This window comes from Lissotriton vulgaris, chromosome 6 (genome assembly GCF_964263255.1).
Source record: "Lissotriton vulgaris chromosome 6, aLisVul1.2, whole genome shotgun sequence".
Classification (NCBI taxonomy): Eukaryota; Metazoa; Chordata; class Amphibia; order Caudata; family Salamandridae; genus Lissotriton; species Lissotriton vulgaris.
The window spans coordinates 1,821,150,664-1,821,177,114 of record NC_141694.1 but is presented as its reverse complement, the minus strand read 5'-3'; the positions used below and the strand labels follow the sequence as shown (position 1 = coordinate 1,821,177,114).

The 26,451-nt window shown below is 45.0% G+C and overlaps 1 protein-coding gene across 1 annotated transcript in view; it reads right to left on the bottom strand.

Annotated features, from left to right (window-relative positions):
* Window positions 1-26,451, bottom strand: part of LOC147709559 (fucolectin-1-like) — a 124,386-nt gene that overhangs the window by 68,300 nt on the left and 29,635 nt on the right. The window contains exon 3 of the mRNA XM_086926044.1: window positions 10,479-10,782. Within this exon, the coding sequence (XP_086782170.1) occupies window positions 10,479-10,782 (304 nt within the window). The remainder of the gene's footprint in view (window positions 1-10,478; window positions 10,783-26,451) is intronic.

Here is a 26,451-nt window from a genome sequence, read left to right as displayed (position 1 = left end):
TCGCAGTACAGGAGGGTGTTCTTGACATTAGGGGCTATTTATCGATACAGGCCACCTCCCCAGTGTTTATCAGGCACCCCATGGGCTGTCAAGGCCACTTCATACGCCTCTAGCCACTGTAGCTCGCTATCATCTCTTTGGGTATCCAAAATCTAGGCTTGTGTTGAGCTCCTGGTACGCTGCCACCATTGGGACTTCCTGGTGCACTGATTTGCAAGGCTCTCAGCTCCAACTCCTTGAGCTGAAGCTCGTGCGCCAACTTCCTTTCTTCCAATGCAAACTCTTTATCTTCCCTCTCTCTCTCCATCTCATGCTCTAACTTGGCAAGCTCCCCTTCAATTGCCTCTCCTCCCTCCTGTCCTCAAACTCCTGCAACAACATACTCCCTCTAGACCCACTACTAATTGCCCTGGAACGTTTACCCGGCAACACATTTTCACTCACCTCATCATTAAGTAGGTCTAGCTCTTCTGGAGCACCCGTCCCCCCTGGTGTGCCCTGCCTCTCCTGTCCGCCATCGCCTCTCCCCTCTGGGTGGGCCCTTACCCATGGCCTCAAGGCGGTACGGAGTTCCTCCTTTGTGGCTCTCCACCCAACCGGCACCCCCATCCCCTGACAAAATTCCCTTAACTGCACCACAGTGTACTCTTCAAGGTTGGCCAGCTGGAACTCCATTTTGACAGGTGGGGACCCAGATAAATCAAGGGAAAGATTCTAGGATGTAGGTAACAGGATTAGGTCAAAACAGGTTTCTATACACTCAGGTTTGACAGTGGGAGGTCAATTGAGTAGGCTTGCATGCACGATAGGTGTCTAGTCCAATTGCGGTGCACTCTCTCCCACTGGAGGGTGCTGTATAGTCACAGGTCCTGATCCCACCGCTCGCCACCAAATGTAGGACCTGGGGTCACCAGTTCCCTGGGGGTAGCCTGGCTCGAGCGGGTAGGCACCCGAAAGCTTAGGTGTAAAGTGACCATACAGCACCCACAACCACTGAGACAGCTACCACACACAATGACTGAGACCACACCAGTGAGATGGATTAAACAATGTACTTTTATCTAGAAAAAGGTCACAGTTGATAGTTCATTCGGGGTAATCAAGTAATCAAGGTAGCATTAACTCAATTCACATTTCCTTAAAAGAGAATATTTGTCATCACTCAGCCATAAATATATAAATAAATTAATATTAAATAGTAAATAACTATAGGCCTGGCTTCAGTTTTGCTCCTAGTCAGCACCTGCAAGGAATTCCTTATAGAGACATTTGAGTAACATTTCGATTAGCAAAGCATTTAGTCAGCATTTCCTTAGGCAAGGGTAAACCTTTCAGCAGGATAGGAGTAAAACATTTAATTAATCAGCACTTAGTATCTCTTTAGGCACTAATAAACCCTGCATCAAAGTAACATAAGCATTTCCTTAGGCAAGGAGGTGCAATCCAGGTAACCAGAGTGAGCAGGCCTTAACTTTTCATTCTCTTCACTAGGCTAAACACGATACGTAAACAAGAGTAACTCTACTGGTGGGTAGAGATAAGATCAATGAGCTTTTCATGAAAGCAGACTTTAACTAACTATCCCCCTAGACATGGGTTAACTTTCCTTAATTGAGCTCCCCTCATGGTGCCTTTTTTTGGGCCTTGGCCCAGTTACAGTACTTGTGGGGCCAACGGGGCCCAGCCACAGTCTTCCGCGGGGGAGGGGCAGACACAGGCCCTCCTTTTACTCCTAGGGGCCTGCCTGTCCTCCGAGTCTTCTGCCCTCCTCCCCGGGGGAATTACCTGGTGTTCTTCGGCTCTTCTTGAGCCCTTGCGCAGATCCAGATGAGGGGGCATGAAGGCCAGTCAGGGTAGGCCCGAGCGTCTCCGGCGCTCTTCTCGTGCCTCCCTCCGGCCCCAGGCTAGCTCAGCTGACTCATACCTTCGGATCACGGCTCCTGGAGGATGTGGAGCCGGCCGGGGGTGCGAACTTGCGGACAAATCCGCAGTGCCGGCAAGGGGGGGTGTGGCCAGTGACGCAGCGGCGTTACCCCCTCCACGTGACGAGGGTGATGAAGGCTTCAACCCGGCTAGGCCTACCGCAGCCTGACGAAATTTTGCAGCGGCCCTCTCTTGGCTCCGTGGGCCTCTGAGGTGCTGCAGTTGGAAGCGACAGGCTCACCTCGGAAGTGTCAAGACTGCTACGGGGTCCGACGGCCTTTGGTGCGCGGCGGGGCCTTGTCAGCACGGCGAGGGCTGCGGCGATGAGTTGGCCTGCTAGCGCTTCCCTGAGGCAGCGCCGGGACGAGGTAGAGCTCCGGGTCACACAGCGCTCTTCCCAAGAAACGCTTCACGGGAGCACACAGCGCCTGATGGCCCACTAGCGCTCCAAACCAATTAGGCAGTTCAGGAGCTAGCGCTCAGACATAGCGCCCCGGGGCATCAATGGTCTCTGAAATGTCAGCGCTTCTCAGGGGGGCACCGTAGGAGGGCGCTGGGCAGATAGGTCAGTTCAATTTCAGTCAAGGCAGGACAGGCCACACGACAGTGGAGAAACAGCAAAGGGGGCCCAGATGGTGTCAGGGAGCGCAGGGGGTGACACAGCGCCAATACCAGGTTGATCCCCCAACAGTCCTGTGGGCAGTTAGAAGGTCTTCTTGGCGCTAGATGGTTCCTACGCCCTTTGGAGAGAACAGATTCTTGGTCTCTTGAGGGGGGGGTTGAGTTGAAGGCTTTCCTCAGCAGGTCACTTCAGGTAATCCCTGGGTTCCCCTCCCGCTGGGCCAGATCAGTGAGCTAGTTCAGTGTTCCTCACACAGCTTGGTGGGCAGCACCTAAACCCTGTCACCCCCAGTGGTATAGTTTCCTGACTAGGCCCTACTGCCTACATCTCCTGCGTAGGGTCACCCAAGTCAGTGATGCCCCAACTGACTGGAAAGTTTTACTCCCTTTTCTTCTATAGTCCCAGGTCAGGTGACCACTCTCTAAGATGGCAGTTGGTGACCACTCCCCTATTCTGGAAGGTTCCAGGAACTTCCTCACTCTAGCTATGGGCAGAGAGGCAGGCTGGAGTAGCAACAATGTTTAGGGGTTTCAGCCAGCTCCTGGCTACTAGAGTGTGTGTAAAAGACCACGCTGCAGCAGCAGGGGTCAGTGGCAGCCATATTGGGGGAAGAGAGCACCTGCACCTTAGCATTGATTAGCAATGGGAAGGTGCCCGGAGACCTAAGGCCAACAAAAAGTAGGTGGAAAAAAATGAGGCAAGGACGAAAAATATAGGGAAAGACCACCCTAAGGCTGACAGGTCTAACATGGGGGATTGAGAACGATCTACTAAAACTCATAATTGATCTCTACAGTTGCACATGGATGAGAGTAAAACTTTCACACGGCAGAGGAATGACACCAAAAATCTACGCATACAATAGGCTCAGTAAAAAAAGTCCGCATTCTAGCCCCACTTTTGCTTAGCTTATATAGTTCAGATCTTGCAGAAGTGCTGCAGTAAGTTAGGGGGGGTCGTCCCAAACTAGAAAATACCAAAATGGAATTCCTATCATACACGGAGGAATTAGTCATTTTATCAACTACTACATTGCGACCTCCAAATCCAGATCACTTGACTACATGTCTATAACGTGGACAACGTAACCTACAGATTAACAAAACAAAAGTCATGCTTTGAACCTGTTTTTGTACTCAGATGAAACTGAGCTGGTGTCCATTTATTCATACCTTGGGATGCAAAATAGGACAATAAATTAAACTACAACACCTATATGGAACACCTGCGGCCGAAATTGACAGTAATCTCTGGAATGATGAAAAACTTTGGGCCTCTTGTATGTATTTTTGCCATAGGGCAGTGCTGTAGGCCTTGCTGCTGCCCTGCCCTTTAGCAAAAGAAAAGGGCAGGAATGTGTTGTATCTATCAGATACAGTGCATTCCTGTCCTTTTCCCCTGCGCTAGCACACAATGTACTGCTCTGCACCAATGCAGTCACCTTTGCACCATGGTGGAAGGGTGCCTGTAATGCAGGGATGATTGTTTTTGTGCAGAAAGGGATGTTCTTGGCGCTGCCTCAGAGTTGCAATTCCTCATAAACCTTGGGCAGTGTCAAAAAGCCATGGATGTTGCTAGGAACGTCCCAGCAACATTCATTGCACGTCCCTTTAATGCAAAGAACTGCATTAAAGGGAACAATATTTACAAGGCAGAAATAAGCAAAAAAAGTGGCTTACTGCTGCCTGGTTAATATGGAGAAGTCTCCTGCGCCACTGGAGTGTCGCAAAAAGTGGCGCTCCGGCAGTGCAAGGGGCTTATTTAAGAGGCCCTTCCACCACCGGTGCGTTACTTAACGTGGGAAAAAGTGACTTACTGGCGGCTCAAGGGGCTTGTAAATAAGCCCCTCTGCATTTAAATACGGTGGGAGTGCCATCTGCACTATGGTAACAGTGACTAACGCCAAGTTGATTCCAGTTTGTACATATGAAGTTGAAGTTGAAATAATTTGAAAAGCGCTCGGCCACCAAACGGTTTCTTGGCGCTGTGGGTTGACAGAACGGGGAGCACCGACCAGAGAGTTATTACACTGGGTAGGCTTGAGTGAAGAGATAGGTTTTTAGAGCTTTACGAAAGGCCGAGTAAACAGTCATGGACCTAATAAAAGGAGGAAGGGTGTTCCAGAAGCGCGGGGCAAGGAAGGAAAACCTCATGCCACCCAGCTTGGACCTCCAAAAGCGAGGAACATTAAGAAGAGCCTGAGTAGAAGAGCGGAGGGTGCGACTTGGGACATAGGGGAAGATCATGGAGTTAATGAAAACTGGGGCCTAGCCGGCAAGAGCCATGAAGGTCAGGCAACCCATCTTAAATAAAGATCTTTGCAGGATGGGGAGCCAGTGAAGAGACTTAAGCAGGGGAGTGGTGCGATGGAACTTAGGAAGCCGATAGATGAGGCGTGCGTTGGTGAGGCTTGGTTCTGTATTGATTGTAGGCGCCGGAGTTCATAGGCTGGAATGCCTACATACAGACCATTTCCATGATCCAAGCGAGAAGAGAACTTGGCCAGAATAATAAGTTTAAGAGCATCATGGGAATGGAAATGGAAATCTTTCGTATGACTCTGAGGGATAGGAAACTGGCTGAAACGACAGAGCTGATCTGAGGGCGCATGGAGAGGTCTGGACTGATTTTAATGCCCAGGGCTTTAACAGAAGTGGATGGCGTCAGTGGGGTGGCCAAGGGCAGGTGGCCAAAAGGCGGGGTTCCAAGGGTTAGAGGGGCCACAAGTTAGGACCAACTCCGTCTTGTCAGGATTAAGTTTTAGATGGTTATAATTCATCCAATCATAAATGAAGACAAGAGTAGTCTGGAATTTGAGGATGGAGTCAGGGGAAGAGGAAAGATTAAAGACAAGCTGGAGGTTGTCAGCATAGTTAAAAATGGCGAACTCCATGTTTTGTAAAGAAACTATGAGGGGGTAGATATAAAGATTAAATAGGAGGGGAGAAAGGGAAGAGCTCTGAGGAACCCCGCAGGAGATCGATCAAGTGGGGGCAGTAAAGCCATCCAGTTGGACCGCCTGCATCCGGCCCTGAAGAAAAGATGCAAGACAGGCCAGTGCAGTCCCCCGAATGCTCGCTGCTTCAACACGGTCGAGTAGAATGGAATGGTCGACCGTGTCGAAAGCAGCAGACAAATCAAAGTGGACCAAGGCCTGGGGGGCATTGGTATCGGCACTTCTCCTGAGCTCATCTAGGACAGAAAGGACCACAGATTCCGTCGAGTGGGCTGGGCAAAAGCCGGCTTGGTGGGAGGCCAGAAGATGGTTGTCCTCGATGAAAGCAGAGAGGCTGGTGGTGACATGGCTCTCAAGGATCTTACCCAAGAAAGGGAGCAAGGAGATAGGCTGAAGTTGGCCAGAAGAGTAGGATCGGACCCTGATTTTTTTAAGATGGGGATGACCTCAGCTGATTTAAGGGGGGCTGGGACTATTCCCTGAATGATGGAAGTATTAAGAAGGGTTAAAGGAGGGTCGGGACAGCTAGAGAATACTTCCCGCAGGATGTGAGCCGGACCGCAGTCGGAGGGGGAATCTGACTTAACCTTCTTTAGCAGAGTAAGAAAGGTCTCCTTGGAGATCAGGCGGAGATGATCAAGACAGATGGATGTAGGAGGCGGAGTAAAAGGAGAGAAGGATGGCAGGGGAATATTGCGCTTGATAGTAGCAATCTTCTCAATTAAATAGCCGTTAAGGGAATTACAGAGAGAAAGAGAAGGAGCAAGTTTTGAATTGTCTCTATCGGATGCGGCTAGGTTGTGTACAATGGAGAAGATCTCCTTGGGAAAAATATTCAGTTTTGACTAGCAAAATGGCTTTTTTGTAGACCCGAAAAAGGGACGAGTATTGAGCCTTAAGGATAGGGCAGCAGCTGCGCCTCCAGCGCCGTTCCGCCTGCCAATTTATGGACTTTTAGGTCGTTGGTGAATCACCTGTTGGCCTCATGAGAGCGGCACATTCTAACAAGTTTGAAATGGGCAACAGAATGGCAGGAGGCAGAAAGCCAACTGTTAATGGTAGCCACCTGGAGATCGAATGGGACATCGATCATACAGGGAGACAAGGCTGCCAGGGAAGAACAAAGTGCGCCCAGGTCTGCACAATTCCAATTTCGAGCCCAAACATTCTTGGGCGGGGGAGGCTTGTTAGTAGCCCCAAGATCAAGAGAGAAAGAGACCAGGGAATGATCGGACCAGAAGCAGGAGAGAACTGTGGGGGAAAGAATGAGTAGATTGGCTGACCAGATCTGGTCTAAAATGTGACCATGCACATGGGTGGGGAAATGAATGTAAGAAGTAAAGTTAAGGGATTGAAGAGTTTCAGAGAAGTCTTTAGAAGTCTGACCCTCTCTAGGATCACCGGGCCAATAGTCGCCCAGAAGCAGGACGGATGAGTTGTTTACCACCAGAGTGGCCAACAGCTCCTTGAGAGCTGGGATGAAGTAGGGCATAGCTTGAGGTGAAAGGAACTGCAAGATTAACAGAGCGGACAACTAGGAAATCAGTTGCCATAATGGAGGGGTAAGGGACAAGCTGAAACTGAACATTGGAACGAGCAATCACGGCCACTCCCCCTCCAGTCTTCCCGTCAGGGCGGTCGACTTGGAGGGCAAAGTAGGAATCGGGGAGGGCCGCTAAGACATCAGGCAGTGAGTCTGAGGAGAACCATGTCTCCATAAGGAACAGGAGATCGGGTTTGAGAGTGTAAAGAAAATAAAACAGTTCCAGTTGGTGTTTCAACGCCGAGCAGGTGTTAAGGAGGTAGGCTGTGGCCACGGCGGGAGGACAGGAGGAAGACTGAGAAGGAGGCTCAAAGAGAGCAGTGGGCGGCAAGGGGAGCTGGAGTTTCAGGAGGGGGGTGGAAAAAGGAGAGTAGGCAGGTGCTGATATGCCAAGCTTCCCTATATGTTCTAAAGTAGGAACGCTAAGGGACCAGTCGCCCTGGTAAGCGAGAAGTTGAGAAGAGGAATAAATCAGGGAACGGGCATGGTGCAGGGCCCCGGGTGCCGGTTGGTCGCGGACGGGCGCAGACGGGCTTGCCTTTGGCGCACGGCCGACGCTTCCGCTGCGCAGCCGGGAGGGAGGGGCATGATATGCTTGCAGGAGGTGGGAGTGGGCGTGCAACTGCACTGGCAACCCCAGTCTACCCTCAATATGGCCGATGTCCTCGCCACTCCCCGCTACAGCACCTAATCGGCTGAGCGAAAGGAGTGGATTGTGCTGAGGAAGGGAGGGTAGTGAGAAGGAAAGTGCCCAAGTGACAGGTATTAAAAACAACAGCAACAAATAAATGTTGAATTTTGAAAGCAGGCAATCGGTGCTCCCGGCTTCAGCCTCAGGAGTTCAGAGAAATCATGTCAATATGCGAGCGACGCGGTAGGTGCATCTAAAATACTCGCAGGAGGGGAGAGTGGCCGTGCAACTGCACCAGCAACCCCAGTCTACCCTCAATATGGCCGCTGTCCTCGCCGTTCCCCGCTACAGCACCTAATCGGCTGAGCGGAAGGAGCGGACTGTGCTGAGGGAGGGAGGGTAGTGAGAAGGAAAGTGCTCAAGTGCCAAGTATTAAAAACAACAGCAACAAATAAATGTTCAATTTTAAAAGCAGGCAATTGGTGCTCCCGGCTTCTGCCTCAGGAGTTCAGAGAAATCATGTCAAATTTGGTGACATTTGTTGGCCTCCGGGTACCATTATGAAAGTAGAAACTGTGGTTACGAGTGGTATCGGGAATGTATTTATGAAAAGCTACACCACAGTCTCATAAAATGAGAACTGGGACTAATGCAGATTGCAGCCCAGATTACAATTAACGGTACCCACCATTGCATAGTCAGTAATGGGAGGCTCATAAAACCATAAGATATAACATTAGAAATGAAGTTTCTAAACCACACAGTGAAGTACCAGTGGCAGAGCCTGGTGTTAATGACACGCTGACCAAGTATAATCTGCCGATCATAAATTGTAGAAAATCAAGAAAGCCACTCCGAAGTTTTAACCAAACGACCAGGTGCCTCTAAGACTCTGAGAGGGTGTCACAATACAAAAACTCCAAATATGTTCTAGAGTCCTGCACGATACAAAAACCATACTTCGATTTCAACTTCAGCACAAAGGCAATATCATCTTTCTTATGCTTTAGCCTCCTTTACCTTTTTATCAGTTTGAGGCATGATGGAAAACCCTTTAGGATTAAACAGCACGTGCCGTCTTTGACGTTGGGAGAGGGAAACACTGGAACACATTCTTTGTTTAGGTCCCGGGTTATTGGACATTCGTAAAAATCTACTGAAATGTCAAAAAAACATTATTACACGGTCTTAACCACGCATGACCATTAGTAGGAATGTGCTACAAGGAACATGCCTTCACCACGGATGTCCCTAACTACAAAGCTTTTACCACAAATATGCCGTGGTAAAGGAATGTTCGTTGTAATGGATGGTAATGGTCATCGGTTAGGAACTCCGGTCAGGCGGGGGACTGCAGCAGGGGACACAGCTTTAGGGATCAGGGCCAAGAAAAGGGACAGATTTAGGGTTTAGGACAGAGGGATGGGGGCTGAGACAGGGGGTAGTTTTAGGGGACAGGGCCAGGAGCAGGCATACCAGGCAGCGTTCAACTCAACTCTGCTTCTCAGGACCACTTCGCCTCTTCCTTAGACCAGCGAACTTAAGGTTCAAGAATGGCAGGGGGCTGCAGCAGAAGAACGTTTTCTCCGGTTCTGACCTCTCTGTCTTGTCAGAAAATGTTAGTCAATTCAAAGTGTCTATTTATCACTGTGAACGGATCACGTGGGGAGAAACAGCAACAAATCTGGAATGTTCATGCCAGTGTGTCCCAACGGCACACATACCATTACAAAGGTAATGCCTTTACCACGCATGTTAATTGAACACCTACAGGCCCTTACCAAGCATGTCTTTATGATGATATTATGATGGTAAAGGCATGCGTGGTAAAAGGCATATACGTTGTAAAAATGATCGTGCAAAATGCAAGCGTGATGATGACGCACGTGTTGTACGGGCAATAATGAAACGGCGTGTGTGGTAATAGTATGTGTGGTTATGTCATAAAACCTACTGAAGCAGACTTTTAATACGAAATCCATAAGAAAAATATGTTAGTCAATGTATTCTGTTTTGGGGTCACTTCATTAACACAAGTGGGACAGGCAGGGACATTTTGTAACTTTAGCAAGTAGGATGTGGGAATGCAAATCTTTGATGACTTAATTGAGGGACAATTAAAACAAAAGAAATTAATTTTTATGCTTTTTGTATACATTTTTTAATTTGGGTGGATTGTCAGTATTTAAATGTTTGTTTTTCTTTTTTTATAAATGTGTCATATTGTATATGATTTTAAGTAACTGGAACAATAAAATATAATCTGATCTGATCAATATGTTTGAAGGGGGGCCAGATTCAGTCAGGTTTAATCTTGGCACAAGTAAACGTGCCACAGCATCATTTAGTAGGTGACTAATTCTGACCCAGTTCCCAGAATTGCATCGGATGTAGAAGTGCACCAGTCATAAGTGCTAAAGATATACTCTGTGATTGGAGCGGCATAAAGTAGTCCACTTCATATCTAGTGAGAAAGTCTGGATCTCAATGGAACAAAAATAATGTAATAAAGGAAATAGCTAGTTAAACTCTTGAAAAGTAGGGTACAGTTCATAAACCAATACAGATGGCCTGAAGTGTGTCTAATATAGGAGATCTTCTTTTTTTCACATACAATTAATTTAAATTGTGTATCTGAGACAGTGAATCCTTAATTTCAAGCTAGAGACTGCACAAATTACTCTAATTGAAAGGAGGTTTGAAGCTGCAAACGTTGGAATACAAATATCACGACACAGATCTAACTAACAAGAATCTGTTGTCTATAAACAACAACTAAAATTGAACAAACTTTTAACTTTACTTTGCATTATCATTTCCATAGTTCTTGAGTGAATTCCCGACGAGAATTTCTGTTCCATTCAGCCTTTGCGAAAAGTTAATTCTGGCGGTGACAGAAATGGCATTAACTTTATATGTGCTCAATAAATCCACCCTCCACCAGGGACCATCTTCTCTCTCTGTATGGGAGCAGGATCCATGGGAAAAAACCGAATCAGCATTTCCATCTATTGCATTGATCGCATGGGACATGAAACCTGCGTTTTTATTGTCGTGAAGAAGAATACTGGACTGTGTGGCTCGACCACCAAGAGCCACATTCTCACCTGAAAGTAGACAAGCACATTAGGTTAGAAGAGGCCTGTAGGGGTTACGTCACTAGTAAAATACCCAGCGCTAAAACATTTTTATCTAATAGTATAGTTTTTAATTAATGTATTTACCGGAAATCAGTGCCCCTATGCTACAGGTTTTTACATCATAAATACCGCAAACAATTAAAGGCATGCAAGACATGCATAATCGACCAACCCGACCATTCACAAGAAAATATTTACTTGAAAAACTTGAATCACTTTAAAGGCTTTGCACACAACACTTGCCACAGATACCTGCACCAACTCTAGTGGTCTCAAGTAACATTTTGCCGGCACATTCGAAATCCCAGGATAATAAAAATTAGCCTGAACTCGTGATACCTTTCCCACAAACTCAATATAATAGAATCAAGTATACATCTTTTAGTCTATGCGTAATGAGTAATTATCTTCTATATATTGTTAGAAATGTTATGCATTCATATTTTTGTACAGCATTAACAGCATACGTAATGTGGTTTTACACTCAATGGCATATGTACACACATATATTGTACTATTGTCTTTCAAACTAATTTCCCATGGCACATAGAAGAGTGTTTTCCAGACCTTTGTTAAATAGGCATCAATTTGGGCCTAGCAGTCATATTGTTCAAAATGGATGCCTTTTCCCTGCACAATTCACTATCTGTCATTTCTGCAGTACACAGTCAAGCAGAATCATGTTTGCTTATTTTCACGGGAATTTTTCTTCTTGGTTGTTCCATTAGCTCACTGTATACTATTCATTGATAATAACCTGCCGTTCACGGATCAAGTTTGTCCCACCATCTCCGGATGACATTAGTATAGAGTTTTCTGAATCAATATTTATGTAGTGGGATAGTGCTCAGGTTCTATGACAATATGACACTTAGTAAAGTTGTGCTCTGATTTGCAGAGAAAACAGCACATTTGATCATACCATGATGATTAAGCAGTTTTAGTGATTTCCAATTTGAAGATAATATATAAAAACCCTCAGTTTTGGGGGTCTGAGAGATCTTTCCTTAATACTATTAGGGATGCTGTCTGTTTCTCTTCTTGATTTTGCTGCCCACTTGGAACTTAGAATATTTTTGACTGCACACTTTTCTGTAATGCCACATTTTCTGAGAGTCTTCATGGCGATTATTCTATCCTGCATTTTAGAATTTTTGTAATAAATCATTTCAACTATTCAGCTGATCTAGAACTAGAAGTTTTTGAGCAGTCTGTTTACATTTATTGACTGTAATTCAGATAGTTGTGCTGTGTTGGGAGGAGCCTTACCTCTTGGACACATTAACTCTTGAAACTGAGTTTTAACAGTGTCTCGAATTCATCAAATTGTTGGTGTTCTTTGAAGGTACAATTTTGTGCTTTAAAAATTGCAGGGTCCCCCGCACCCACAAATTTGTGGTAGCAGAGGAGTGTTGCAAGTTAAGAACACGTCCTTTCTGCTTTTGAAATTTCCCTTTTTGCCCTGTGCTGTGTTCTTGGTTTGTGGTGCTACTTCTGAACAAGTCGGATTGTAAGTATGTATAGAGTCATTGGATTCTGATGGCATTTTGGTGACTGAGAGTGTTCCGGTGTGGTACTGAATATTGTGGCCTGTTCTGAGTGATGGATTGTTATGCTGTGAGTGAGGTATTTTATTATGCAATGTTGATTCTGGGCTCAAATGGAGGTTTGATTACTGTGATTTTGATGAACTATTCTTATTTGTGATTTGTGTTAGAGAAGTGTTGGTTAATTATGTGTTGGTTCGATTATCAAATTACTATTGTTGTACTTATCAACAAAAACATACTGCAGACAATAGAGGCCGCCACTTTAGGCAGGCAGTTCTCTAGTTGCTATTACTGCTAATGAAAAAGGAGCGCTCTCGAAGTAGTTGCAATTATTTCAGTACACAATTTGACAATTAATCCATGAAAAGAGGTTGGGAGGCAGGTCTTTGTTGTGACAAAATATTAATTTTATTTCTTGAAATGTCAATGACAGCATCACATGTTCATCATCAAATCATTCTTGTCAGCCTACATCTTTCGTCCATTGGCAGACGTCATCAGGGCTGCAAGGCAAATATATATACATACTGGTCAGTGTTATAATAAGCATAACACAATAAATATTCCAGATCAAATTCCAAAACAAAAAGGCCAGTTTCTTTAAACCCAACAACTGTATTTTCCATACTCCTGCCTATCCCCATTCTGAAGATAATATCCCTGAACACAATTATTGAAAAAAGCGTCTCTATATTGATGGTCTCAGTTAAAAGCCGCTTATACATTGAATTGACAATTTACTCTCCACACACTGTTTCAGAGAAAAAATATTCAAAGGGACATACCAATGCTTATTTATCCTTCAATTGTTCATTTATCAGTAACTGCTTTGTTATCAACGATCATCAATCCAAAAAATCAATTAAAAAAACAAAATCTGATGTTGATGTTCTTATTATGTGCTGAATGTGAATCACCAAGCTACCCAATCACCACCTCCCTAGTCAACAAGACATACCTATTAAAAACTTTGTAAGCCACTCTTGTGCTATCAATTATTACAATTGATTCAAGGAGGGTTATTTGTTATATTTCTCCCCTTTGCGTTATATGTCTAGAAAAAAACAAAATGGTAGAAAATCTCACATTAGTGAAACCATGTGCCTTTCTATTTCCTCTCGCAAAGACTGTCCTGCCTGCTATTCCTACCTTGAGTCGTCTGTTAATTTGAATACTCCATTCTTCCTTAGGTTCTTTAACTGTTATCTTTACTCATTTCTGTTCTCCATATCTGAAAAAATAACAATAAACAACGGTATATTACACAATCTATTTGTAACAAATTATAAATAATCCTATTGATCAATACTATTAAATGATCAGTCTTCCATGTTGGTAATTTTCAACATCTCATACTTATGTACGGCAAATTCCATAAGTAAGGTCAAGCATTGGGGATTTTCTTAATCAACTGTAGTTCAAAGAACTAGGTGTACTGATGTTTTAAATCTCATATAACTCCAATTCAGCCTTAAAAACTTAAAATAACCCATACAATTGATTACTCAACATTTCAATTATGCTATAATTCTCTCTCCATCTGTCGGAGACTCTATAGTTCTATCAGTCTCCTGCCCTCGAATCCACATTTCAGTATCTCTTACCAGCGTCTCCCTCGATGAAACCGTCACCTCGTCCAGCCGGCCAGATGAATCCTGCTGACTCAGTGTTGTTCATTTACTACACATTTCAAAACACCAATGCACCAATCAGATTGCGGCAGACACAAGTATAAACCAACCTCACTGAGCTTGGTTTATACTTTACTCATTTGCATATAATAGTTAGACTTCCTATGTGGTCCACATATGCTTTGTCCAATCAAAATGTGTTCCATCTAATTGGAAAAACAACTGAAACGCGCCCAAAGTTTGGTATGCGGAAGCCAACTATCTAAGGCAAGCCCGTCTGCGCCCATCCGCATCCAGGGAGTGGTCTGTACCTGTCCGCGTGCCGGGAGCGACGAGCGCCAGCCATGCTGCCCGATTGCCTGTGGAGGTGCCTTGTCCACGTCTCACTTACAGCCACAAGGAGCTGCATGCTCTTCGCTATAGCGGCGGTAAGTGGGCTGGTGGATGGGTTGTTAAAGATGATTTTCACATGATCTGCGATAACTGTAATTACTGCTTACATACTAATAGGACTAATCCCAAATCTCAGGGTCCTCAAACTTCTAACTCTACTTGAGAGCACGCCTTTTAGGCTGCATAAATTAATGCTCATTGTATGGTTAAACACGCCCAGAAAATATTTGAACTGCTCTCAGTTGAACAATTGGATTTATTCTTTATCACAGAAACTTGGCTCAGTGAGTTCTTTTACCCGACCATTGAATTTGCGATCTTGAGGGGGTATAGGATTTCCAGTGCTGAACGTAAACCAGGAAGGGGGGGTGATGCCATTGTGTTCAGTGATAATTGGACCCTCCGGCGGGGTGAAGTCTTTACGGAAGGTGACACACTTGACTTCTCTATTATGATCTTGCTGCATTTTACGCTGGGTGGCATGGTGGTGTATCCACCCCTGGGCCCCTTCAGAGACTTTCTAAAAGCCTTTGATTAAATTGTTGTTCCTCAAATGTTGCAATTTTCCTCCTTGTGAATTTTAACATTCACACTGATTGTGCAGAGAGGAAGGATACTAAGGAGCTATATGATTTCTTGAACATCGCTCAACTTACTCAATGGGTTAATACTCCTAGACATAAGGGAGGGCATACTTTAGATTTGATCAGCTGTAATTTACCCGTATGCATTACTGAACCCCTCCAAGTAGCATGGTCCGATCATTTTCTGATCAAATTCTCTTGGACCCTTCAGGCGCCTCTCACTCCTAGCAAGCTGGTCCAGGGGAAGCTCATACACAGAATTGATCCCTAAGTCTTATGCTCATTGTTGATAGACTCTCATCCTCCCCCATCTACCAGCTTGGAGATGGAGCGGTGAAACATTTTGAGAGTTGGATTTCAGAGGCAGTGGAACAGCTAGTTCCGTCTAGCTCTGTAAAGCGGGTTAGAATCTCTCCTTCCAAACCCTGGTTTTCAAAGGAGCTGAAAGAGAAAAAAAAGATATTGTAAAAACCTAGAACGGAACTGGAGAGTGGCCTACTGCCCTCTTGCTAAAATAGCACTTAGGAAGGCCCAAAAAGGCTACTATGCTTCCATAAATGTAGCCAAAAGTCAGCATTATGCAGAACACATAGCCCAGTTCCGCAATAACAGTAAGTACATTTTTTCCATTATGAAAAGCTTTGTGACCCCGAGGGCAGAGGAGATAGTGCCTCCGTCAGCCATCTGGTTTGAGAAGCTTTTAAGTTTCTTCATTGATAAAATCCAGACTATACAAGCCAGTTTTGACCATGAGCAGGAACTGCTTACCCCGCTGAACATGGCCAGTCATGATGCTTTTAATTAACCCTTCTCCTTGTCTGAATTTTCTGCTGTTGCTCACCAAGACTCATTGACTATTTTGAAATCTCTGAAATCTGGCTCGCCAAATGACCATTGCCATGCCTGCTTGTTGGCAGCTCTGGCAGAAGCTGTTAATCCTGAAGTTTATTTACTCATCAATATGTCCTTCCGAACTGCCACAGTTCCACCCGAATGGAAGTATGCCGAAATTCTCCCTCTGCCTAAAAAAAAAGTCTCTTGACCCGGCCAACAGTGCCAACTCTTGCCCTATTTCCCTCCTTCCAGCAGTAGCTATGGTATATGAAAAGGCTGTTTTCAAGCAGTTGGCCAATTTTGTAGAGACCTCAGGATCATTACATCCCGCTCAGTCAGGGTTCAGAGCTACTTATAGCATGGAGACGGCGCTTGTGGAAGTATCAGAAGCCATTTGAGAATGCTTGGATCTTATTGGACCTCTCTGCGGCCTTCAACATGGTGCCACACTGCTATTAGCACGCCTCATGAATATTGGTGTTATGGGCCCTACATGGGACTGGATTAAACCAATTTTTGCTGACAGATCACAGCAAGTGTGGCTACTTCCTTCCTCATCAAACACACATAAGGGTACTACTGGAGTACCTCAGGGCTCTACCCTGAGCCCCCTCCCTTTTAATGTATATGTCACCCCTCTGGTATATCTGGCTGAGGAGCTGGGAGCAAAAATCATCACCTATGCAGATGATACTTAGCTTCTCTTCACTTGGAAGGACTCAGATATTTCCCCAGGGAAAGCTAAACACTGTTTATCAGCTGTTTTCAAATGGCTTGCAGAGCCCAGGTAAAGTGCAATGAGGACAATTCCGAACTCCTCCTATTCAGATCCTTTCCCCCACAGTTCAGGGAAGCAGTTTGGCCAACAGAATATCCACTTCCCAGCTCTACGGGACAGGCAGTGAAGAACCTGGGCGTTTGGATTGAGGAAAATCTCAGGGTCTCTACACATGTAAAAAAACTTACTGGTCAATGTTTTGGCACATTGAAGTCTCTTGGGCGGTTTCTTCCTCTGTTACCCAAGTCCACCAAGGAAATTGTTGTGCGTGCTCTGATCTTTAGCCGCCTTGGCTATGCCAGTGCACTTCATATTGGCCTACCAGGATACCAGCTTTAGAATCTCTAATAATAATAATAATAATAAAGGGGCTTATAAAGCACCTGGTGACGCCTCCCGGCGTATCCCCGCGCTGTGGAGAAGGGTCAGAAGCAGAAGAGGGAGAGGACCTAAAGGGCAAAGAGGTAGGTTTTCAACAATTTCCGGAAAGTGGCTTCATTGCTCGCTAGCCTAATGTTGGTGGGGAGGGAATTCCATTTGCAGGCAGCCAGCGCACGGAAAGAGCGCCCTCCCATTCTAGATTTTTTTATGCGGGGGATTTTAAGAAGGCCTGTTCCCATCGAGCGAAGAGATCTGTTCGGCTCGTAAGGAACGGCTAGATCCGACAAGTAGGAAGGTGCTTTCTGATTGATGATTCTATGGCACATAAGGAGTGCTTTAAATAGAATTCTCTTTTTTATGGGCAGCCAGTGAAGGGTAGCCAGGGTAGGTATGGAAGCAGCTCTTCTGGGTACTCTCAGCACTAGCCGTGCTGCAGAGTTTTGGAGCACCTGTAGCCTCCTGACTTTCTTTTCCAAGGTTCCCAGAAGAAGCACGTTGCCATAATCCATACAGGAAGATACTAGGGCCTTAGTCATGGTACGCCTGGCCTCCAGAGGGAGGAGGTCCAGGGTGCGGTTGAGAGTTTTCATGACTCCAAAGCACTTCCCTATGATTTTATTTACATGGCTGTCAAATGAGAGTTTAGTGTCCACCCAAACACCAAGGTTCTTTGCTTCCCTGCCAGGATTGGGTAGTGGTCCCAGACAGGGTGGCCACCAGTCTTTGGTCCAACTGGTGTCCTTACCTCCTATTATTAACACCACAGTTTTAGAGCCGTTAAGTTTGAGGCAGTGTTTGGTCATCCAGTCTGCAAGATCGCTCATGCAGGCCTTAAAATTTTCAGCAGCCAAGGAGGGATCTTGGGACAGGGAGATCAGCAATTGCGTATCGTCGGCGTAAGAGACTAGCTCTACGCCGTACGATTGGACCACCCCTGCCAGCGGGGCCATATATAAATTGAACAGGGTGGGACTCAGGGCAGAGCCCTGAGGCACCCCCTGTTCAAGAGCTATGCTGTCAGAGAGAAAGTTGCCTCTCTGCACCTGAAAGCACCGGTTGGTCAGAAAGGCTTTTAGCCAACCCAGTGGCTCCCTGGTGACCCCAGCTTTGTTTAGACACTGTAGCAAGATGGAGTGTGCTACAGTGTCAAACGTGGCACTTAGGTCAAGCATAATGAGTGCCATGGTCTTACCCTCATCTGCTCCAACCCGTAAGGTTTCGGTCACTCTTAAGAGCGCAGTCTCAGTAGAGTAGCCCGACCTGAAACCGGACTGAGAACTGTGGAGAGCATTTTGAGATTCGAGGTGAGCCATGAGTTGGGTGTTGGCTATTTTCTCAGCAACTTTCGCAAGATAGGGTAGTAGAGATATCGGTCGTAGATTCTCGAGGGTGTCCTGGCTCACATTGGGTTTTTTCTTTATTGGAAGGACTATGGCTTTCTTCCAGTCTTCAGGCAGACAGGCTGTAGAAAAGGAAACTTGGAGCACGTGTCTGAAGTATGGCTTCAGGACAGCTAGACTGGCTTTTAGTACCTTGGGAGGGGCAGGATCCCGAGGGGAGCCAGATTTGATGCTTCGACAGGTTTTTAATAGGATTTCCAACGGAGGGACCGAAAACTTGCATAAGCATGATTCTGTGGGAGTGGCAACATCACTCTCAACAAAGTCCTGGCCAGATTTTATGTTGGCCGAGACATTGGCATAAATATCAGTGATCTTGCCTGAGAAATATTTAGCGATTTTGTTGCAGGTTTCCACCAAATCAGTGTGGGAAGAGTTATTGGAGGTAATTACAGAGATCTCTTTAAAGATCTTAAACAGCTCTTTAGAGGAGCACTCTGCTTCCATGATGCGAGAGTTATAATGGGATGCTTTGGAGACTCGAATCATTTTATTATAGTCTTTTTGAGCTTTTTTGTAGAGGGTTTTTATTGTAGGGCAGAAATTGGTGCGCCATGTACGCTCAAGTTTTTTACAAGCAGATTTAGCTAGGTGTAGTTCCTGGGTGAACCACAGGTTGGTTTTCCTGGCCTTTTTCGCGTTGGCAGATTTCCGAATCGGTGCAGTGCTGTCTAGAGCGGTTATGATGCATTCTTGTAGCTGATTATAGGCTGTTTCGCAGTCAGACCCTCCTGGGGGTCCAGCACTATCAAGTAGTTTTATGAAAGTGTCAAGGCAGAAGTTTTTCCATTTCCTACATTGATAGCGTTGAGCGCTAACAGTATTGAGTTCGTTGTCAGCAATCTGTATATGCATGGGAATTACGAAATGATCAGACCAGGGTACTGGTAGTGGAGACAGAGGGTGTACTCCAGTCCAGTTCCCAAATATGGGGTTCAGCAGATGTCCTAGTTGGTGAGATGGATCTTTATTTTTAAGTTCAAGCTGTAAGGAAAGCAGTTCAGACTTTATGTCAGAGGCCTCATTGTCAAGGGGGTCATCAAAGTGGACATTCATGTCTCCCAGTATTATTAGTCTGGTTTTTCTTAGAGCTAAATGTGTCATAGCCTCCATAAGGCTAGATGTAAACTCGTGAAGTCTCCCTGGGGGTCGATATACAAGGACACCCGAGAGGGAGTACTTCGGCCCTATTATAATGGTGAAGGAACCAGCTTCACTATGATCTAGCGAGAGAGGAGATAGGGAGCAATCTAAGGGTTCTTTGGTTGCAATGGCAATACCCTCCCTCTACCATCCTTCCTATCGAGTCTGGAGAGGGAGTAACCAGGTGGCCTGGCCTCTATAATATCGGGGTCAGAGTGTTCACCTAACCAGGTTTCCGTAAGAAACAAGATGTTAAGATCCTCATCCTCAAGTAGATGATATATCTGAGTGCCATGTTTCCTAAGGGATCTGCAGTTCAGCAGTGCCGCTTTTAACAGCCCTTTCGTGTTGGAAGGGATGACGTTGTTTTCAGGAGTAAAGGAACATGTAAAGCAGCTATGTAGCGATAGTGCCTCCATAGAGTGTTTACATTGAAGGGTGGTAGTAGGACATAAACCCAGGAGTTCTTGTCTGTCCTACCTTAAATCGTGGGACCTAGAAATGCCGGGGGTTGTGGCTAGACTTTGGCTCGACTTCGGCGCGCTTCCGGCGCGCCCGCTGCACGCGTCCGCTGCGCGGTCGCTGACCGAGACACATTTATAGGGGGAGGTAGGGGCCGCTAGAGCGCTGACCTGTCAGCCCTGAGCCCGGAAGTGCTAGACTCCTCCTCACCCTCCGCTTCAAACGCCCATGAATGGACGCGGCGGACCGGTGCGTGAGTGGGCGGAAAGCGTGGTCCCCCAAGCTCTGAAATCAGCCTGGAGGTGAGGTGCAGTTACAAATTACAAATTAGTGACACTCAAATGAAACGTTTTTAAACAGAAAACTGCAGCCAGAGTTCTGATAGGTATTCCGTGCAGGTCCAGCATCAAATATCATTGCAGGATCTACACTGGCTACCTGTGGCCCAAAGAGTGAAATTTAAGTTTCTCACGATGGCCCACTCAACCCTCTATCTGAGGAAGCAGTTTCGTTTTTATGCCCCACAAAGGGATCTGCTTTCCACTTCACAGTGCCTAGCTGGGATTCCTCGCTTTCGGCGGACAAGAATTGGAGGCAGCTCTCTATTCTTCAAAGCAGCCGAAGCTTGAAACTCTCTCCCCCTTGAACTGTGCAGCATCCATGAACCCTCCATGTTCAAGAAAAGACTTAAAACTCTGCTGTTTAGTTAAGGATAATTTCCCCAGTTGCATATTGTTTCCACTACTGGATCCTTGTGCTGGGACACTCTTGAGTAGCCGTGCACACTAGAAATCACTGTAACATGACATAACATAACTGTGACTTTCAAGACAATACATACATACATATAGGGCCTTTTTCTGAATTAACAAGTTTTCCTTTTCACGGGTTTGTGTGCCTAATTTAGGTTGGGGACATTTGCCCTTTGGTGCACAAGAGTAAATACACTAGCCGAAAGTGAATTGGCATTGGACAAGAGTCTGCTTTAGTGCGAATTGAATGTGACAAGTGCCAGAGAGGTACTGGTTTTATTTTCATTGTTTGCAAGATTTGTTTTCTTCAACTTAATGTTTTTTTCTTATTTACATTTTTATTTCCTTTATTAGTGTTTATTGACATTACCTGTGCAATTGTTTTCGAATGCATGGTTAGTCAGCTGAGGAGTCGTGCTTGGATTGGTGAGATGTAACCGCAGAAAGTTGCTGTCAGAGTCGGACTGCGATTGGCTGAACTTTGGCATAGCCGCGCTTCCCTTGGTTGTTGCATCCTAACTTGTGGTTTCTGAATTAATTTGGGTGAGAAAAAGGGGTGCTATTTTGAAAAAGCCTAATCACCTAGCGAGGGACAGGATATTCCTGCTAAGGGTCCGCTTGCTTATGAAAAGATGATGAGTATTAGTTTTTATTGACAGCACTTGCAATTTCATGTGAATCATTGAGTGCCTCACCAGAAAATACATTGGCATTTTTATTGAGTGCTAGCAGAGAATCTTCTGTTTTCTCTCCAGTTTCAAGTGAGAGGTATATTGCCGTTACTGCTTAGTCTCCCAAAAAGAGATATTAATATTGGGCTTTTCTTGAACGATTTTGAAAACATATTGCAGAGATCAATTGACACAAATAGATTGATGAAAATGAAATAAATTTTGGATGAAAAGTGGAACTTAAACAATAACCAGCAAGTTGCATGAAAAAAGCATATGACAGGCTTGAGTACCTAGCAAATGAGGGCGAGATTGAGATCAGTAAAATTTGATTTGACCAATGATAACATTGAACAACTGGGTTTAATAATTGAACAAGCCCACATTAAGGATCTGGTTGATAATGGAGTGGAGGGAAGGTGGAAGAAGAAGATTATTACTAAAAATAAAGCTTCAGAGGAAGGAAAGACATCAAAGTGGTCAGTTAGTGATTCTGAGTTACTTGCAGTATCAGAATTTCCTCTGAGGGAAGTACATGGACAGCATTATGTACATGTGCCTTGGACGAGAAGTGTTATTTACACATTTTCCAGAATTGTAAGAGGAACTAGAGAAATAGTGCGAGGAAGTTCATAGATTACCAAAACACTGGAAAAGGCTTCAGACTAATTTGGATGCAGTGTTTGAGATTGTTGTTCCTAGTGATTTATGGACTGGATGTAAGGTTGTTATTGCATCACCAACTGCAGAACCAGCTAGGTCTGTGGCTGATAACGCTCCATCTGAGTTGATTGCTGACAAGTACAGTAAAGTGATGGAGCATTTGAAAAAGAAAGTGCCAGAGGACACAATTAATCAGGCAATGAGTTTGGGAGCAGTGCCTGCTTAATATGAGAGTTTTTTAAAGAGAACAAGGGGGACCCAGCGGGTAGCTATGAACCATGGGTATCAATTGAGTTTTTTAGTACAGAGGTTCTTAGCTTTTTGAAAAATAGAACAAATACTATATAGAACACAATAGGCTACTATATGTTTAGCTTCCTTGTCCAGTCGGGCAAGGAATTTATTTATCAACAATTAGAAGGTAAATAGTTATAATACATTTCTACAACAGTAGCAAGACACAATCCTGTGCTGTAACAGGAGGAAAAAAGAAGATAGGAAAGGGTGAAAGGGTGTTTCAGGCAAAAGAAAAGAGCAGGCATGGTACTGTTATAAGTAAAGAATATTGACAGTAACGCCTGGAGTAGTACATACAACAACAGATATAAATGATTTTCATGTATGACCACTCATGGGTGTCGACGTTTCGATCCCTCGCTCAATTAATAAAGGGGATTATCTTCAGGATTTATGTAATTAGATTTGCCTGAATTAAGAGAGCCTCTTGATTAGAGGTATCGGATGGCGAAGCTGGTGGTGTTGTTTTGGGTGGTTAGGCAAGTTGGTATTAACAACTCCTTGGACAGTGTGCTGGTGGCTTCGCCGGGGCTTGTGGTAGTGGGGCGAACAGGTACTTAATCCTTAGATCGCGAGGCTGAATCCCTGATTATTCACTTAGAAGTAAAAATGTTTGAGGCTTCCTGTTGTGCCGGTTACGGCATGGAGCCAATGTTCAATGTTGCTGCAGTTCCAATTAGTGAACAATATGGACGGGAGGCTCAATGGCTGTCGCCGCAGTTCGAACAATGTCGATGAAGAGCCGCGGGTCAGGAATGAGCTCGCGGAGCAGTAGGACCAGGCACGCCGGCTGGGCCCAGCGAGATCATCATCCTTATATTCCTTGCTAAAGGTAGGTTTCCAAAATGTATAAACACTCTTAATAGTCTGCACTTAAGCGAATCCCACGATCTCTGCTCCCAACTGCTGACCACTATGATCATAGACAACATATTATGCCAAAGAAATATTTCACTTCTAAACAAGACATTTTTCACCTCCTAAATGTGATATTCTTGTCCATTCTTTATGCACTATATGTCTGCAGCGAAAGCACTTCTTCTCTTGGTGGAGTATGAGGCTCTCCAGGATTGAGTCGTTTTTATACAGAATAAGTTTATAGTCATATAAGGGCTTGGAGAAGCTAAAATAGTTCAGCTGTGTACAGCAATTTCGTGCTCCGGACATTTTGATAATGATGTATGTTATGCCATGAGCAAATGTTTTTGATCGGTGAGGTCCTCTGTTTTAGATGCCTCATTCCTTGCCTACTTGCTTTTAAGGTCTTAGGTCAGGGAAAAGCCCATACCGCTTCTCTTTCCAAAGGTTTGCTCTTACCAGCAGGGCCCATCTCCCACTATGGGAGGAGGAATCAACTTGAAGAGGTCAAGTGCACCAGCCTATTTGCTTGTTAATGGGATAATGGGAAATGTGTTATGTGTGTGGGTTATTTCCCTGAAGCCCTGCCTGAGTTTCTCCACAAGGCTGATGATGGTAACATTCCCAATTGAAGGAAAGAGGAAGGTTTATGGACACACAGGCAGTTCATCTTCTCAGTAGGTCTAGTACTGATGTGTCACAGTCTGCGGCTACCTCATGACAGATCTCAAGACCTGAGCAGTAGTCTATATCATCCTCACCCTTGGCTGTGGTTGCATTAGTTGATTTGACCCACACAAACGTTCTCATGGTAATCGTGCCTTCTCTGTTATGGCTCTAAGGTTCTGGAACTCTTTCCCCCCAGAACTCAGGATGAAACATTCCACGTTCCTCTTCCAGAAAGAAGACAAAAGGCTCCTAATGAAGAAATTCTTACCGCAGTCTGGCCTCGCCACTTGATGCCATGGTTTAACTGTCGATCCGTGGCCCAGCGTCCTGGACCATTTGAATGCTCTGACTTTTCATGTCTGTGAATTTTTGCTTTGTATATTACGGCCTTGTCATTTTATGACTCAGGAGAATGTTTGATCACTTTTCACTGTGAAATTTTTGCTGTGTTTACCATGATGGACACTTAAGGGTTATGAGGAAGTTCGGACACCTATGACTGTGTAAATATCCCTTCATTTATTTTCTCTTGCTGTGATATTTTATGTATATTATTCCTTCTCTTTAGTTACTCTTGATTTTTTACATGTACCCTCTTGCCACATATATTTTAAAGCACTCTGATACCCCTGGTGGTCATGTTCGCGCTATATAATCAAGATGATATACACTCTGCACTCATAAACTCGCAGTCTCTACCCAAACACAAATACAAATTTGCTGACTTCCTCATAAATAATAGCTTAGACATTTTATTCATAACCGAAACCTGGGGAGAGCCATCTTCCGGCCCAGACTTCTGCACCACAACCCCTGAATGGTACTGTGTAATTAGGCAGGACAGATTCAATAAAAAAGGGGGGGTTGGCAGTCATCAATCGTGATCAATGTCTGGCTAGGACAGAAACTATCTCCACCCCAACATGTGAAGCCTTAACATTTACAATAAAGCTCAGCCACTCAAAATCCTTTAAAGGAACCCTCCGATACCACCCCCAGGCCCACGATTGGACTTCCTCTCCTCCCTAGGCAGCCTACTTGAACCTGTAGCAGGGGAGGCGGATTTCACCATCTCAGGTGATTTCAACTTCCACCTGGAAAACCTGGACAACAAGGACACTGTCACCCTGCTTACAGAACTAGATGCCATTGACCTCCGTCAATTGGTCACCAGCCCGACGCACAAAGCCTGTCATACCATCAACAGGATTTTCCCAAACAACACAAAGCTATCACTAAGCAAAGCTATACCCCTTACTTGGACCGATCACTGGGTAGTCTTTTTAACATTCGGGCCAATAAAACAACGCACCACACTTTCGCAAACAGCCTACTCAATTCAGTTCCTGGAGCCACATAGATCAGCAGCTCCTCAAATCTCAGCTATCCTCATCCAACTATGAGCCCACACCAGACCCAAAATCGGCCTTCTCTAATTACCTAGATTGGCTACACAAAGCATGTGATGCTCTAGTACCTATAAAAAAACTCTCAAAAAACAGAACCACCGCATCAGCCCCTTGGTTCTCTGACGCCATCAGATTGGAAAAATAACGCTGTAAAAACCTCGAGAGACGCTGGCGCAGAAATTATAATACCACTGACAAAGCCTGCTACAAAATAGCCTTCTCCCAATAGAAACAGCTCAGAAAAAAACAAATATTACACAATTCAAATAGAAATGGCCCAAGACTCCACTAAATTACTATTCCAGGTAGTAACCAAACTATCAGGATCGAAACCCCCAACCAGCACCCTCTCAGGACCTGTGTAACTCCTTCGCTAGTGCATTTCAAGACAAGGTTAGCATAATATATGACAACTTCGCTACGCAACCAAAAAATGATTTGCCAACCCCAACTGACAACTGCAGCAAGTCTCCATCCTTTTCGCAATTCAAACAAGTTTCATCCACACAAATCTATGACCTCATTCTCAGAATCAAATCAAGTTCCCCTACAGATCCTTGCCCAGCCTGGGTATCAAATCTTTATCCTGACCAATTAGTCCCTAAACTCACAGACATCTGTAATGCCATGTTCAACACTGGTATCTACCCAGCAACCTGGAAAAAGGAAACCATCTAACCTCTGTTGAAGAAACAGCATCTCGACCCAAGAGACACAAAAAATTACAGGCCTCCCCTTCCCAGCAAAACCTTTTGAAAAAATAATGAACATACAGCTAGCTCACTTCATCGTAGAAAACAATCTCCTGGATGAAACACAATTTGGCTTCAGGTAAGGCTACGGCACAGAATCCGCCCTTATCAAACCTGCAGACAAAACTAGAGCCACCTGAGAACAAGGTGGAACAGCAATTCTGATACTGCTCGGTTTTTCAGCAGCTTTTGACACAGTCGATCATGTCACCCTGATCGACTGTGTCTCAAACATAGGCATTAAACCCAAAGCCAAAGATTTACTGGTGTCGTTCTTGCTCAACCGCACTCATCTAGTGAGTCTTGGCGAATATAACTCCCCCTCTTTTAGGCTCACATGTGGTGTGCCACAAGGATCATCCACTGTTTAATATCTATGTATCAGACCTGGCCAAGGTCATCAAAGCAC